The 15,431-nt window shown below is 41.3% G+C and overlaps 1 protein-coding gene across 1 annotated transcript; it reads left to right on the top strand.

The window, feature by feature from the left end:
* The first annotated feature begins 7,889 nt into the window (after positions 1-7,889).
* LOC114886389 (acrosomal protein SP-10-like) lies at positions 7,890-13,378 on the top strand. Its single transcript, XM_029206823.1, has 5 exons — positions 7,890-7,941; positions 10,105-10,173; positions 10,234-10,485; positions 12,372-12,491; positions 13,254-13,378. The coding sequence occupies exons 1-5, from the start codon at positions 7,890-7,892 to the stop codon at positions 13,376-13,378; spliced, it is 618 nt and encodes a 205-aa protein (XP_029062656.1).
* The last annotated feature ends 2,053 nt before the right edge of the window (positions 13,379-15,431 follow it).

Genomic DNA, 15,431 nt, shown 5'->3' on the forward strand with positions numbered 1-15,431 from the left:
CCCAGGTGACAAAGAGGATAACTGGCAGATTCAAACCCGGATCTGCAGACTCCATTGACCCTGTGACTTTGCCAGGGAAACCTGGCAAGTCTTCTCGGTCCCAAGAGCCACCAAATTAGTGTCTGAGGACTGGATTCCTGCTGCCAGATATGGCTCCTTTAGACTCGGAAGGTCCCTAGCACCAGCTCCACATCATGAACAAGAATGGATGTGTTTCCTCAGAAATAATTTTTTATAATTTGCTAAGAATAAGGATTTTAGTTAGTGTTTTTTTTTCTGGGACTCCCAGTTAGCCCTAGTCCTAGAATGCTCTGGGATTCTAAGGGGAGGAGGGTGGGCCCCGATGCCTAGCCCAGTCCCCAGGGATTCTCTTCTCTCCACTCCCTGAAGCTTCTCCCTGACTCTCCTTCCAGAGAGTCCAGCTGTCCCAGCCCCTCACCGAGGCCGGGGACTACCCCAGCTTCTGTTCACAGTCCTTCCTGCTGTGGAAAAGATAGAGAAGACCCATTTTAACCTGAGGAGTGCTGAGGGACTCCACATTATGTATGGTGCATGAGTTATGGGTGGGGACAGACAATGTCTGAACCTTAGGGTGGGAGGACATGTCATTTAATAAATATATGAATACAGTTAATATAATACACTTTATAAAAGAAAGTAAAACCTAATTTCTTTCTTAGTGCACACTGTACAAAGCTTGACAAAATCATCTTAGCCCATAGAGGTATCAGAAAGCAGTCAACCCCTTTCTCAGCCACCATCAAGGAGGTTTAAAGGGGGCCTCCTTAGGGTAGAGTAAGATTTTATATGTTTACCCAAAAAATGGTATGCATTTTTTTTTTTTAAGATTAAGAAACACTTCTCTGTTTCTTACAAAAGAAACACAAAAGACTGTAGACACTGGTCTCCACCATTAGTTTCAATTATCGTTCCCCATCTGGATTCAGTCACAGCAGAATTCCAGTCTGTTAGTTTTAAAAGCTTTTAGCAGTTGCCCTGTCCTAGATGAGTTCCTATGCTAAATAATTTTGCAAGATTTCAGTGTTCTGAAGAGAAGTCGATCATCAACTTTCCTAGGTTATAAGCACGTGGGTTTAGTCCACTGGTGTGCTGGTAAATGTTGAACAACTGGCTTGTGGGGTGAAGGAGGGCGGGGAGAGTCCTGATTTGTAGAATTTGTAGATTTACATGGTGTCAATGGCAATTTCAAGCTACCATCCTGACGTCACTGAATTAAGTTAAGAGATGTGCACATCATTTTACAGTATTTCTAACACACAGATACAACAGAACTGAATAACCTTAACAGTGCAGATCAATAGTAAAATGTAGTAAAATAAATAAGGAGTGATGAGGTGTTGAGTATTTATCTTCGTTTCTAATATAGTTTGTCAGTTTATATGTTAATTTTTATTAATACCTGTGTCCAATTTGTAAAATTCCTGAAACTCTAACAGTCAGCTCCCATAAGCCAGTTGAAGCCAGCTCTCAGCACACCACTGGTTGAGTCACAATTATGAAAAGCCAGTGAAGGGAAAGGTAGGAATTGCTGTATCCTTTTACTCACACAATTCCCAGTGATAATATCCTTCCTCCCATCCCTGACTTGACTTGTTACAGAAGGGACAAATATTATATGGCCAGCCAAACAGAAGATTTCCCCACCTTTGAACAGGCTGCTCCTTTTGGGTTCATGCAACCTGACGATGGAGAAGGTGTTGTCTTGAAAGGATGGTGCAGAAGTGTCTAACCATCTGTTTGCAGGCTGAGCTCCTGTCGGGATGTAAGGCTACGGCAGCTGAAGCTAGAGAAGCTCTGATCTGAGAGACCCTTATTTGGAGTTTCTGCAGAGCTCTACTACTCAGGATTTTAGTTTTAGAAGTCAGTTTTGGCAACAGAAAAAGAGAAAGTTCTGATGAGGACAACAGAGGCCGAGAGGAAGCTGTTTCAGTGGTCCAGGGGAAAGGAGATGAGAGCCTGAACTTGGGTTATGCTGGTGGGAATAAAGAGGAGCTGATAAACTAGTTTGAGGTGAAACTGACATAATATGGAGGTAAGGGCAAGGGGGAAGTCAGTTATAGGCACACCTCGTTTTATTGTGCCACACTCCCACCCTTTATTGCGCTTCGCAGATACTTTGCTTTTTACAAATTGAACGTTGGCAGCAACCCTGCATTGAGCAAGTCTATCAGTACCACTTTTTCCAACAGCATTTTCTCACTTCATATTTTTGGTCACATTTTGCTAATTCTCACAGTATTTCAAAGCCTCCAACAGCAAAAAGATTATGACTCACTGAAGGCTCAGATGATGGTTGGCATTTTTTGTCAATAAAGTATTTTTAAATTAAGGTATATACATTTTTTAGACATAATGCTATTGCATGCTTAATAGAATACAGTACAGTGTAAACATAATATCTTTTTAATTGAGAAGGATTTTTTTAAAATTAATTTTTATTGGAGTATAGCTGATTTACAAGGTTGTGTTAGTTTCTGCTGTATAAACATAACTTTCATCATGTGACTTGCCCAGGCATACCTTGGAGGTTGGGTTCTGGATTTACCACAACAAAGCAAACATTGCAATAAAGTGAGTCACATGCATTTTTTTGGTTTCCCAGTGCATAAAAACGTTATGTTTATACTATACTGTAGTCTAGCAGGCATGCAATAGCATAATGTCTAAAAAATAATGTACATTTCTTAATTTAAAAATACTTTGATTAAAAAGTGCTAACCATCATCTGAGCCTTCAGTGAGTCCTAATTTTTTGCAAGAGTAACAAAAATCGCTGATCACAGGTTACCATAACAAAGTTAATAATAATGCAAAAGTTTGAAATAAGACAAGAATTGCCGAAATGTGACATAGAGGCATGAAGTGAGCAGACGTTGTTGGAAAAATGGCACCAATAGACTTGCTTGATGCAGGGTTGCCACAAACCTTCAATTTGTATAAAAGGCAGTATCTGAGAAGCACAATAAAGTAAAGCACAGTATAACAAGGTATGCCCGTACCAAGCTAAAAGTCCCAGGAACAGAGCTGGAGTACAAATGATGAATTCAGTATCACAAATGTTGAGTTTCAAATATCCTGGGATATCCAGATAGAAATGTCCAGCTGGTAGTTGGATATGTGGGTCTGAACTGGAAAGAGAGGAGTCTATGGGCCAGATTGGTGGATTTGGGGAGTCTTCCATTGGTAGGTGGTGATTGACATGGATTAAGACTTCCCAGGGAGTGTGTGAAGAGTTAAGAATGAATTCTTATCAGGAAGACTAGATGGAGAAGTACAGTTTCAGGAAGGCGGGGAGGGGAACCATGAAAATGCAGAGGGCATTGCATATTCAGAGAATAATTAGAAGTTGTGTACGGATGTGGCCTGTGATGGAGCTTGGGATGAAGGTAGAGAAAGGGAAGGGGAGGAGTGGAAACACAAGACAGAGAAAGTACATGTGGGGACAGATTGTGCAAGGTCTTGATGCCTTCCCCTGGCAGTAGCAGTGCACAGGTGAAGAAACATGCCTTCCATTTTACTGTGCCCCCTCTGAATTTCAGGAAACTTCAGAATGGTTACCACAGCTCTGACCCCTTTCTAGGTTTCTTAACATAGATCACCATGCTAGGTATCACATAGACCTCCATCCTGGCCACTGTGAATTGCATGAAAGACCTGTGAGGTAGCCTGGCATTAGAATTTTGTGCAAAAGGGATGAGAATGCGAGGTTAAGCCATTGAGATTTTCTCTCTTGAAAACTGAATGTCAGAGTCAAGAATGCCTATTAGGACCAAAGAATAGACAAAGGCACATGTCAGGGAAGTCAGGGGTCAGCATAAGCCATGAATAAGCAGAAGTCATGAGTTAGCAGAAGTAATGAACATTCAGAAACTCTGAGTGAGCAAAAGTTATGAATCATACAGATGGCCAATAGACACATGAAGAGATGCTCAACGTCACTAATTATTAGAGAAATGCAAATCAAAACGACAATGAGGTATCACCTCACACCGGTCAGAATGGCCATCATTAAAAAGTCTAAAATTAATAAATGGAGAGAGTGTGGAGAAAAGGGAACCCTCCTACGCTGTTGGTGGGAATGTAAATTGCTGCAGCCACTATGGAGAACAGTATGGAGGTTCCTTAAAAAACTAAAAATAGAGTTACCATATGATCCAGCAATCCCACTCCTGGGCTTATATCCAGAGAAAACTCTAATCCAAAAAGACACATGCACCCCAATGCTCATAGCAGCAGTATTCACAATAGCCAAGACATGGAAACAACCTAAATAAATGTCCATTGACAGATAAACGAATAAAGATGTTTTACATATATATATATGTATATATATATATATATATATATATATATATATATAAATGGAATGCTACTCAGTCATAAAAATAATGAAATATTTCAATTTGCAGCAAAATGGATGGACCTAGAGAATATCATATTAAATGAAATGTCAGACAGAGAAAGACAAATATTACATGATATCCCTTATATGTGGAATCTAAAATATGTGACAAATGAACTTATTTACAAAACAGAAACAGACTCATAGACGTAGAAAACAAACTTAATGGTTACCGAAGGGGAAATGGGGTGGGGAGATGGAGGGATAAATTAGGAGTTTTGGATTAACAGGTACAAACTACTATATATAAAATAAAGAACAAGGTCCTACTGTATAGCACAGGGAACTATATTCAATATCTTGTAATAAACCTAATTGAAAAGAATATGAAAAAGAATATATATGTGTATGCATGTGTATAACTGAATCACTTTACTGTACACCACAAATTAACACAACATTGTAAATCAACTATACTTCAAAAAAGAAAAATGTTATGAATCAGTAGGAGTTATAAGTAAGTGAAAGTCACAGCATACAGAGTAGACAAAAGTCAGTTTAGAACAAGAGCAGTAAGAACGTAGGCAGGAAGACTAGAAGAAAAGAAGGTCTACCAGATAGCTATTACTAGAACTGCTGTGTATCCAGAACTATTGCAGGTCACAGACTGTGTTCAGGTCTCCATGAGGCCCAGTCTGAGTGGTGTGTATTCTGACATGTATATGTCTAATTCCCCATTGTTTAAGGTTAAGGTAAACCGAATGAGGCCTGGTATCTCTCATCTCCTCTGTACTCTTTTCTCTCTGTTACTTTCTCCCGGACTTCTCAGCTTACTTATCCCCCGTTTGGCCCCAAATAGTGGTCGCAGCACATGAGTCTAAATGACCTTTCAACTCAGCTCCCCATAGCTAATTTTCTCTGTCTTTCTGTGTTTCAACTGCATATTTCTAGGAGAAGACTCTGACTCAGTTCATCTTTTTTAACCAGGTCACAAACATTACAGGGGCTGAGTTGGCTAGTTCTTTGGTTCATTTGGGGCAGTAGAAATTGGAGCATTAACTCATCTGGGCAGGACCCGGAATACCTCTGGATGTCTTAGCTCCAGAACTGTTCAAGTTCCATAGTGAATTCTCCATCACCACATGGGTGATGGAGCTCTATGATGAGCTCTATGATGAGCTCAGATACTCAAAGGTCGGACTTTAAAGTGCCAGACTACTGGACACAGGGAGAAGATTCCCAAAGTAGAGCCCAGTGAAAGTCAGCCTGGGTGGGGTTGGGGTATAGTTCTGTAAAGCCAACCTTAAAAAGAGGGAGGAAGAAGTTGGAGGATGAGGTTTAAGGAGAGAACATTCAGGCTTTAAGGTCTTATCTGTTAATATTGTCACTCCTGGGGAGGCGTGAGGCAGGGATGTCCCAGAAAGTTCTGATAATTACAAAGAGAACTGCTGGCATACTTTAAACTGGTAGGTGGTATAGATAACACCACTTCCTTTCCACTAATTTCCACTGCTTCTATCAACAAAAGTCTGACTGAATGTGATCTCAGCTCCTAACTCACTCCACATCAAAAAAAGGAACTATTGATGGCATTCTGTGTCATGCCTTTCTCTCCTCCAGAGGAGTGGAGCCGCAGACCTGGAAAACCTAGTTTTGTCCTCCAACTCAAGCCAAGTAGGGTTGGCCTCTGCAACTTCTGATCTCTGAGGTCCTGCTTTCTCCCATTGACCCAGAATCTTCAGCCAGCCCACTCTAGGGGCTGTCTATACATCCTCCTCCATGAAGTAGAGCAAGGTCCAGAAAAGATAATTCATTTTCTCCTTCATGCAGGAAAAATGCACCTGTTATGTGTCAAGCATGCTGTTAGGTAGTGAGGATACAACAGTGATCAAGACAGACTGGAACACCATTTTCAAGGAGCTTAAAGTCTAATGGGGAAGGGACTTCCCTGGTGGTCCAGTGGTAAAGAATCCACCTTCCAATGCAGGGAACGCAGGTTCGATCCCTGGTTGGGGAACTAAGATCCCACATGCTGAGGGGCAGCTAAGCCTGCACACCACAATTACTGAGCTCGCACGCCTCAATGAGAGAGCCCATGTGCCACAAACTACAGAGCCCACATGCCCTGGAGCCCATATGCCACAACTAGAGAGAAGCCTGCACACCGCAACTAGAGAGAAACCCAAGCAGACGATGAGCTGTAACGAAAAGATCCCGCATGCCTCAACAAAGATCCTGTGTGCTGCAACTAAGACCTGATGCAGCCAAAAATAATAATAATAAGGAAAATAAATACATAAAATAAATAAATATTTAAAAAAGTCATCACACTTGCCTGCTATGTGTATTAAAAAAAAGTCTAATGGGGGAGACAAGCATTAAATAATTATGAGTGACAAATACATCTATTCTAGATCCAGCATTCAGTGGTACATGTAACAAAGTGGTCCAAGAGAGGTGGGCAGGGAAGAGGGAGGAGATGGGGGCTATGGTAGCTCTGCCACCCAATCCCCCAAAAGTTCTAGCTTAATACCAGGTGGATGCTTCACTGCATCCATCTTCTCAGCAGTTACAGCTCAAGGCACAGCTTTCAAATATGTCTTGAAGATCCCTTTTCAATGTCCATATCACGTAAATTCTCCTGTTACCCATTTGAGTTTGCCATCTGTTTCCTGCTCAAACCATGATTGATATAGGTCATTATGAAAATACTATTAGCAGAAGTGAGCAGGGTTAAGGAAAAAATATAATAAAGTCGGGGCATCCAAATTTAGCAACTGCAAGAAATCATCATCATTCCTAGGCCTGAGGGAGCAGGGGAAGGAAAACATGTAACCATAGCCTGGTGGAGAGCTGAAGCCATGGAAGAGAGGACACCCTTCAAAAACTGTCACATCAAGACCCAGCCAGTGTCAGAACTGTGGCAGGAAGGTAATAGGAGGAATAAATACTTCCATCTCAATCCGTGTGTATGTGTGTGTGTGTGTGTGTGTGTGTGTGTGTGTATGTGTGTGTGTGTGTTCTCTTCTCCAATCTTCCATTGGCTAAACACAATCTAAAGCCAACCCCAACCAGCACTCAGGTGATCAACTCAAGAGAGATCATCCTTCTGGGGTCCAGGACCAAAAGGAAAAAAGGCTGATTTAGAGAGTCAAACAAAAAATAACCAGCTAATCACACCTCACTGTCAAGAACGCTTTAAAAAGAGAGTAGATAGATTTTAAAATTTATTACATAGAGTATATGTTATTTTGGTAATATGAGTTTTTAAGGTAGGGCAGAGAGCCCCAATATACCATGGTGCATGAGCCTTCACAGTACAATTTGCCGTGGGTTGCCAGAGGTCCAACCTGCCTGATCGGGCGACATGAGGACCTCAGAGCACAACACATTGTGATGAATCATGGATTGTTTCTGAGGTTCTAGAATCCCAGACTCTGTGGCTCAGCACTGGGAGCTTCTGCTCACAGTCTTTTTCACGGCTCTTGGGTGCCCCACACCAGGGTGCCCTCTCTCCCAAAATCCAGATGAAGAAATGTCTTCTATTAGTGAGTCTGTATCTGCTTGGATCTGCCAGAGGTAAGTCCTCTTGTCTTGGCTCTGGGTGGACATGTAAGGGGCACCTTTAAGGCATTTCAGCCCTTGAAGAAGGCAGGCCAGTATCTTAGTTACCCAAACCAATCTAACTCAGAATTAGGAGTAGCTGAACAAGTTCAACTCTGAGAGCTACTGAACCGGTGGTGGGTTCCTCCTAGTTATGGCTTCACCATCAGAGACTGGCTTAGCACAGTCTCGTTCCTAATACTTTCAGCCACTTGACATTGTATCTGATGCTCTGTGAAATGAGAAGATTGGTCTAGGGGTTCTGTGGAGGTCCAGTGAAGGTTTGCCCCCGTGAACTGAGTGTAGGGGATCCTTGTGTAGTTAATGTAGAAGGAGAGACATGAGGAGATGGGAGTGTGGTATGCCTGGAAAGTCATCCGAGAACACAGCATGGCTCTGGACCAGAGACCTTACAAGCCACTCTTTCATTGGTCTATCCATCCAGTGGTATTCCCTCTTTCAGGACCCCCATTCAGGGTGGGCTCTGTTCCCTCCTTCCTCCTACAGGAGAAGTGAGAGGCCATGAGCTCTGAGCTGTCTATTAAATGACAACGTGTTTTCTGTAACGTCAGTTCTCAGAGATTTTGTCTTTTGCTTTCTTAGACTTTCAAAAGTTGACTGGGAAACGTAGCTACATAGCTACCAGAAGGTAGTATGTCCTAGCCACTTCGTGAGGCAGTGAGTCATAAACTATAAGCATGACAAAGAAATTAGTGTGTTTTTCAAGCCTCCCTTCCGTATCAGAAATTTCTTTATTAAAACTTCTGTTAACTTTTGAAGGATCAGTCAAGAAGATGATATTTCTGTAACAACTTTTTAAAATTAAAAATTCCTTAAAGCCTTAGCAAATCTTACCTTTCCTTTATCAACGTATTCTAATGCTAGCCTTTTGAAAGTTATTGATTGTAAGGTCTTCAAATCACTCAGAATACATACATACATACACACACACACACACAAATATATATATTTGCAGGATTCTTACAGAGCTAGAGTATTTTGGGGACTTAGGTCTCAAAGATCCTGTAATTCAGCTTTTGGCTAGGATTAATAATTTAGTCATTATAGTCTACTCACCACCCTTCTCTAGGTTACTCAGTCTAAATCAGTTACTCAGTCAAAGAGTAATAATTTTAAAAAAAAGTAATAATCAAATTGTCTGCTTGGTGCTACACTTAATAAAATGAAAGTTGTACTTAAGGATATTTGTCTGACAGCCACTAATAAGATGGATTAAATGTAGAAGAGAGTGGTCAGAACAGAACGACCAGCTAAGAGTTTTGTAATTCCAAATGCAAGGTCAGGAGGAGGGAAAACTAAAATTAGCTGAGCACTTGAGCAACGGACTAGGCACTTCACAGTTTATCTTATTGAATACTCATGACAACTCTGTAAAGTTGGTGTAAATGATATGTCACAAGGAATCTCAATTCAGGGATATAGAAGCAAAGATTGTTTTTATCTTAATAATTAACAGCAACTTGGCTTTGTGTCCCCAACTCACATGGATTGGGGTTGAGTGTGTGAAAGAACATGAACTTGCCAAGTAAAGGTGTCTTAGTGCCTTCTGGTAATTTTTGTGGGTTCATTAGATATTTGTCATCTCTAGCTTAAAATTTATCTTGTCCAAAGTTTAAAATCTTCCACCCTCAGTTTCAGCTAGAATTACTCAGCTACTGAAACAATTTGCTTTCTCTCCCTCTTGTACCTCCATTCTTACCTTTCACCCACAGGGGAACTGGAGGGAGGCTAGTGGTGGACTTCTGATTACATGAATGATGGGACATTGATTTCCTGCCGTTGGCTCTGTCAGGGAGGCACAGTGCTTTTGGTGCTGGGTGAGGAGGCCCCCATGTGCCCACTCAGGGTACACAGATCCACACAAATGTTGTGGATCTTAAAATTCTTCCCTTCAATCACAGAGGTGGTCTCTGTGTTTCCTTAACACCCCTGTCCTTCATGGCCTCCCAGGTAACTGGTTGACTGCATCCAACATCTGCAGTATCTTCAGGTGCTTGACCTAGGCCCCCAGAAACCTAGGAACCCCACAACATTAGCCTTGCTCCATAGGAAAGCACTCTTTATCCAGACGTCCTCTCTCACCTTTACCATCTCTCTTCTGTTATTTCTCCATCCCAGGAGCATCAGGTCAATATGATGAGCTTCCTGGCTCTATGGATCATCAAGCTTCAGTTCAGCAACCTTCAGGTGACTACTTTTCACTTGAAAACCCTTCAGATGGTGAGGCTTTATATGAGACTTCTTCAGGCGAGAACACTTTGAGTGAGCATGGTTCAAGTGAGCACACTGCGGTTGAACACGCTTCAGGTGAGCACGATGCAGTCGAACATGCTTCAGGTGGGCACAGTGCAGTCAAACACGCTTCAAGAGGGCATGCTGCGGGTGGGCACGCTGCAGGTGAACACGCTTCCAGTGAACAGCCGTCGGGTGAAAAGACTTCTGGTGAACGGTCTGCAGGTGAACAGCCTTCAGGCATCCCGCCTTCAAGCACAATTTCAGGTGAGCCACATTTGGATGGGTGCCCATCCTTGACTTCAGGTGGGAAGTAGGTAACACATACAGAAAACCAATTTTAAGGAGTTTAGAAGAAAGAATAGTTCATACACTTCACAAACAGCTCTCCCAAAGAGAGCTGTTTACATTTTACATCTCTTTACATTTCTTTACAATAATCCCAGGTGGCAAGATCCAGGTTTTGTGGGGCCCTTTGGAGGTTAAACTGTTCAGAGGGCCCTCTTTAAGAAAAACAAAACAAATATAAAAGTACCAGCAGTCTCTCCAACTTCACTCTATGTAAGAAATTGTGAATACAGATGCCCACACCTCCCCTGGAAGGGGCTCATGGAAGAAAACTTTGGTGAGCTTCATGCTAAATTTGCCTCTTAACAAACTATGTCAAAATGCTTTGCAAACCCTCTAAAGAGATGTCTAGCAGTGGAGCTTGTAGATCTTGGTTTTCATGTTTGAACACGGTGTCAATGGAAATAATAAACAATCAATAATAATAATAGAAAAGAGTTTTATTTGAGCCAAAGTGAGGACTATAGCCCAGAAGCCAGCTTCCCAGATTACTCTGAGAAACTGCTCTGGAGGAGCAGAGTTTTCAGCACAGTTCTATATCTTGTCAGAACAAAGAACATTAAACAAGTCAGGGATACATTTCTTCAAGGTTAAAAACAAACAAACAAACAAACAAACAAACAAAAAGACCAGCACATACATGTACAGTATGGCCTTGGCACCTGGGAAGGGAGTTTTATCATCAATGGAGTACTGGAACTGGCATCCCATGAAGAGGGGTATTTAATCTTTATTTTTAACATGGACATTTTTTACTTCTGGTTAATGTGACCTTTTCTTTAATAATTAAAGCAGCTGTTCAATAGGCCACAAAGAGGCTGTTTTAGTTAGCATAAAATTCAAGTTAACTAATGTATAAGCCAGAATAACTTCTCCATACCTCACTCAATATGTGAACATTTCTTTCATCAATGGAAAGTAAAGCATGCTGACACTTTTGTCTGTTAGATCCAGAAATAAGTTCCCAGGACAACTGCAATTCTTTGGCTCTTACTCAAAAGGGGTTCTTCAAGGAAGGAAAGCAAGATCCAAGGTTTAATGTCTCAAGTTATTACCAGACATAGACACTTTATATTTCACCCCATTACATAAGTAGCAGTATTCCAAATTTTCAGACGAGAGAAGTTACATCATCCGGCTAGAAAGTAGCAAACCTTGGATTCAAACTTAAGTCTGACTCCAAAGCCCATATTCTTTCCACTTTATGCTTCCTTAATTAGGGAATTGGCAGTGGAGGTAGAGATGCAATATGGAATCGCTTCAAAGAGACTGCTCTTTGTGACAAACTGACCTGACTGAAGGTCACTTTGAGAATAGAGAATTGATGTAATGTTTGCAACATTACAGCATTCTAACACAGCTTATTAATCAGTCAGATTTCACTGCAAGTGTTTGTGCCTTGTGATAAGTGAGAGTGTGATGGGGAGTAGGAAAGGGAGCCAGTCACATGAGGAGTTCTATTGCTCCTATTGAGTTAGACACTGCAGAAGGGCATCTAATGATAAATGTCCGGGAAGCCACTGGGTGATGAATTAGAATAAAAGTCAGTACTAGAGAGATAAATGTGGGATTCATCAGTAATGAAAATCATAGATGAAGCAGTAAGAATGAAGGCATTTCCTCTGGCACAGAAGAGAAAATATGCTCTTTCAGACACAGAGCCCTCACATCCCTAACAAGAACCAGGAAATGAAATGTGTTGTATCCACCTACTTGTTGCCCATCATCCCTCCCCAGATGTGTGACTCAAGGCTATACAACCTGGATCCTAAGGTTATTTCATCAGGCTGATCTTAAATTTTCAGGCCCAGTATTAAATTGCCACACATGCTCTTATATGAATGACCAAGGAAAATGTCTTCAAGGAGAGGGAGTCTGCTCCACTCAGAATTCCCAGCAGTGCATGTTAAAGAAGATCTTTGAAGGTATGTGGGGACTTCATGAGCCAGTCTTCGCCAGAGAACACATCAACCAGCTTGAGTACTGATGGGGAGGAGATAGGGTGGCAGGGGACGAGGAGGGAACAAGCTGTGATTCCCCAGAAACTTGGAGATCCAGGAGAACCTTATCCTTTCAAGAATCAAGAGCAGAATTCCATCTATTGAGGGAGAGGCCCTTCCCAGCAGGCTTACGATGTCTTAAAAAGAGGCAGGGAGATTGGCTGTCTCTTCCTATTAAAGAAATGTGTGGGTTGCCCCTTGAGACATTGACAGTAAGCTCAGGAATGTGTCTATCTTGTTCATGGCTATATATTCCTAGCACTTAGCACAATGTCCAGCCCATGGTAGGCATTTACTAAATATTGAATACATGAGTTAAGTAATAAACAGTTGTCCACCAGTCTGTGTTCACAGGTTGGCAGACCTGTATATGTGTCTTCCTACACCTCTCTACCCTTACACTCAGTCCTCATCCTCAAAATAAGGAAGGGATCTTGGTTACTTCCATCCCGTGAACTTCCCTTGACTGCCTGACTTCCCTTGTGGTTTGTCTGGTCCCTCACTAGAAAGAGTGGGCAACTGATCAGGGGAAGGGCCCAGAAGAAGCAGATGGAAGGGAGGAAGGAAAGAATATACAAGTTGGAGGACTTGGTCGTGCCTACATAGGGACACTGGGAACCATGGATGAAAGCTAAGATTGGAGGAGGAAGCTTTCTGCTCATTACAGTCTGCCTCTGCTTCTTTCAGGTGGAAAACTTCAATTCATTGTCCAGGGCTGTGAAAACATGTGCCCATCCATGAACCACTTATCCCATGGAACCAGGATGCAAGTTATATGCTGTCGGAATCAATCTTTCTGCAACAAGGTCTAGAAGCCTGTGCCCTTGCTTCCTGCTCTGAGTCAGGCAGCAAAAGTCCTCCATCACCCTACTGGACTCAATTTATATTTAGTTTCTTCCGCAGTCAAAAACTAATCACATCTTCCTCTGCCTATCAGACAGGAAGCTCAAATATCTTTCCTCTCCTATCCATGCCCTGTTACACATTCTTCTCTGGCCTCCAACTTCCCTATCCCCTTACCCCATCTCTCAACATTCTTTTCTTTTTCAATAAATTCCACATGATTAAAGAATATAGACTCCAGACAGAGTCTTTTCCCATCAACCAGGGGCAGGGTCACTCTGAGCTTCCTTCTGCTCCACACAATAAAGTAGATCCATTTTATTTCTTTCTTTTTCCTTTTTTTTTTTGAATTTTATTTTATTTATTTTTTTATACAGCAGGTGCTTATTAGTCATCCATTTTATACACATCAGCGTATATAGGTCAATCACAATCTCCAATTCATCACACCACCACCACCCTGCCTCTTTCCCCCTTTGGTGTCCATATGTTTGTTCTCTACATCTGTGTCTCAATTTCTGCCCTGCAAACTGGTTCATCTGTACCATTTTTTAGGTTCCACATATATGTGTTAATATACGATATTTGTTCTTCTCTTTCTGACTTACTCACTCTGTATGACAGTCTCTAGATCCAGCCACATCTCAACAAATGACCCAATTTCGTTCCTTTTTATGGCCGAGTAATATTGCATTGTATATATGCACCACATCTTCTTTATCCATTGATCTGTCAATGAGTATTTAGGTTGCTTCCATGAACTGGCTATTGTAAACAGTGTTGCAATGAACATTGGGGTGCATGTGTCTTTTTGAATTATGGTTTTCTCTGTGTATATGCCCAGTAGTGGGATTGCTGGATCATAAGGTAATTCTATTTTTAGTTTTTTAAGGAACCTCCATACTGCTCTCCATAGTGGCTGTATCAATTTACATTCCCACCAACAGTGCAAGAGGGTTCCCTTTTCTCCACACCCTCTCCAGCATTTTCTGTTTGTAGATTTTCTGATGATGCCCATTCTAACAGGTGTGAGGTGATACCTCATTGTAGTTTTGATTTGCATTTCTCTAATAATTAGTGATGTTGAGCAGCTTTTCATGTGCTTCTTGGTCATTTGTATGTCTTCTTTGGAGAAATGTCTATTTATTCTTCTGCCCACTTTTGGATTGGGTTGCTTGTTTTTTTAATATTGAGCTGCATGAGCTGTTTATATATTTTGGAGATGAATCCTTTGTCCGTTGATTCATTTGCAAATATTTTCTCCCATTCTGATGGTTGTCTTTTCATCTTGTTTATGGTTTCCTTTGCTGTGCAAAAGCTTTGAAGCTTCATTAGGTCCCATTTGTTTATTTTCGTTTTTATTTCCATTCCTCTAGAAGGTGGATCAAAAAAGATCTTGCTGGGACATGTCAAAGAGTGTTCTTCCTATGTTTTCCTCTAAGAGTTTTATAGTGTCCGGTCTTACATTTAGGTCTCTAATCCATTTTGAGTTTATTTTTGTGTATGGTGTTGGGGAGTGTTCTAATTTCATTCTTTTACAGGTAGCTGCCCAGTTTTCCCAGCACCACTTATTGAAGAGATTGTGTTTTCTCCATTGTATATCCTTGCCTCCTTTGTCATAGATTAGTTGACTATAGGTGCATGGGTTTATCTCTGGGCTTTCTAACTTCTTCCATTGATCTATGTTTCTGTTTTTGTGCCAGTACCATATTGTCTTGATTACTGTAACTTTGTAGTATAGTCTGAAGTCAGGGAGTCTGATTCCTCCAGCTCCGTTTTTTTCCCTCAAGACTGCTTTGGCTATTTGGGGTGTTTTGTGTCTCCATACATATTTTAAGATTTTTTGTTCTAGTTCCGTAACAAATGCCATTGGTAATTTGATAGGGATTGCATTGAATCTGTAAATTGCTTTGGCTAGTATAGTCATTTTCACAATATTGATTCTTCCAATCCAAGAACATGGTATATCTCTCCATCTGTTGGTGTCCTCTTTAATTTCTTTCATCAGTGTCTTATAGTTTT

This window comes from Monodon monoceros, unplaced genomic scaffold (assembly GCF_005190385.1).
Source record: "Monodon monoceros isolate NGI ecotype Baffin Bay Population unplaced genomic scaffold, NGI_Narwhal_1 Super_Scaffold_7, whole genome shotgun sequence".
Taxonomy (NCBI): domain Eukaryota; kingdom Metazoa; phylum Chordata; class Mammalia; order Artiodactyla; family Monodontidae; genus Monodon; species Monodon monoceros.